This window comes from Mastigoproctus giganteus, chromosome 7, assembly GCF_048544385.1.
Source record: "Mastigoproctus giganteus isolate SK-2022 chromosome 7, ASM4854438v1, whole genome shotgun sequence".
In the NCBI taxonomy this organism is placed as follows: Eukaryota; Metazoa; Arthropoda; class Arachnida; order Uropygi; family Thelyphonidae; genus Mastigoproctus; species Mastigoproctus giganteus.
This window is the reverse complement of record NC_143581.1, coordinates 140,293,959-140,295,144: the sequence shown is the minus strand read 5'-3', so window position 1 is coordinate 140,295,144 and position 1,186 is coordinate 140,293,959. Positions and strand designations below refer to the sequence as shown.

Below are 1,186 nucleotides of genomic sequence, written 5' to 3'. Positions count from 1 at the left end.
TATTGCTCCGGGCATATGCGGTGGTCATTCCCTGATCTTTCCGTATCACGGGCTCGAACCCCGGTCTAATCAAGAAGCGTGTGCTACGCACTGCTGCTCCTGGCTACGGAGGCGCCGTTACTGTTGCTGGAATTGTTAATAGTGTTCTTAAGCTAACACAAACATTAGGAAACAGGTCACCAAGTCTACTCTGTTAAGAAGCTCAACAGATTTAATGGCTTTAACTGTGCATTTACAAAATTTGCTTTATGTACTGAGGGTAAATGTTGCATTTCTTTTCCAAAATCATCATCGTTAAGGTCAGCAGGCTAATAAAGATAAAGCTTTTCTCTCCACATCACTTTCAGACATGGTGAGGTATTTCCACAAAAATTCAAATTTTTCTGCCAATTGCTTTAACAGCATTGAAGCGGACAGTTAATCCTGCTATAACATTGTCTACCAAAACATAAAACACTCTGAAGTAGGCTTCTTCTGGCGTGTCATTCATTTCCTCCAAGTTAGCATCAGGTGTGCTGTCATCATGCGGTCTTGCCCTCTTGCGCCTAACTCCACCACATCTACGGGAGAATTTTATCTTTAGGTTTGACGCAACCAATTTGGCTTCATTCCACATGCCTTTCCAGTTGTTTCGAAGGTTTTTCAGATATGTGAGGAGAGTTTCTATGTTTGCTACTTCAGCACCCAGTGTGATGTCTCTAGCTTGGTTGATCTTGTTGCAAATATCTATGCCAGCTAATATTTTGTACCACACAGCTGACATTAATACACAGGCAAAAGATGTCACATATAATAAAACTCCATGGACTTCATTTCTTGTTTTGGCCGTCAAATTTAGTTCTAGGAAGTCTACCAGAGCTAATTTAATGCCAGGCAATTGAGCTGCAAAAGGCTTTACACATTTAACACGATCTGACCATCTTGTTTCAGACATACCATGAAGAGAACAACCAATACGATTTTGTAGTAATTCCCACCCCTTAGGACTGGAACTGAACAGGTGGTACACAGTTTGAATTGTTCTGGAAAAGGTTATTGATTCAGGTATGCATTCAGCAGCAGCATCATTTCTACATAAGTTCAGTGCGTGACAACCGCAAGGTGAAAAAAATTGCTGTTGAGTATTGTTCTTGTATTTTTGCTTGTATGCCGTTGTATTTTCCAGCCATATTTTCCCCATTATCGT

At 40.7% G+C, this 1,186-nt stretch overlaps 1 protein-coding gene across 1 annotated transcript; it reads right to left on the bottom strand.

The window, feature by feature from the left end:
• Positions 1 to 373: 373 nt before the first annotated feature.
• LOC150083229 (uncharacterized) lies at positions 374 to 934 on the bottom strand. Its single transcript, XM_090378440.1, has one exon. It carries the CDS (start codon positions 932 to 934, stop codon positions 374 to 376), a length of 561 nt encoding a protein of 186 aa, XP_090234566.1.
• Between the last annotated feature and the right edge of the window lie 252 nt (positions 935 to 1,186).

Excerpts from the sequence above, each read along its gene's own strand:
- LOC150083229 (XM_090378440.1), bottom strand. The coding sequence starts at position 934 with ATGTCTGAAACAAGATGGTCAGATCGTGTTAAATGTGTAAAGCCTTTT.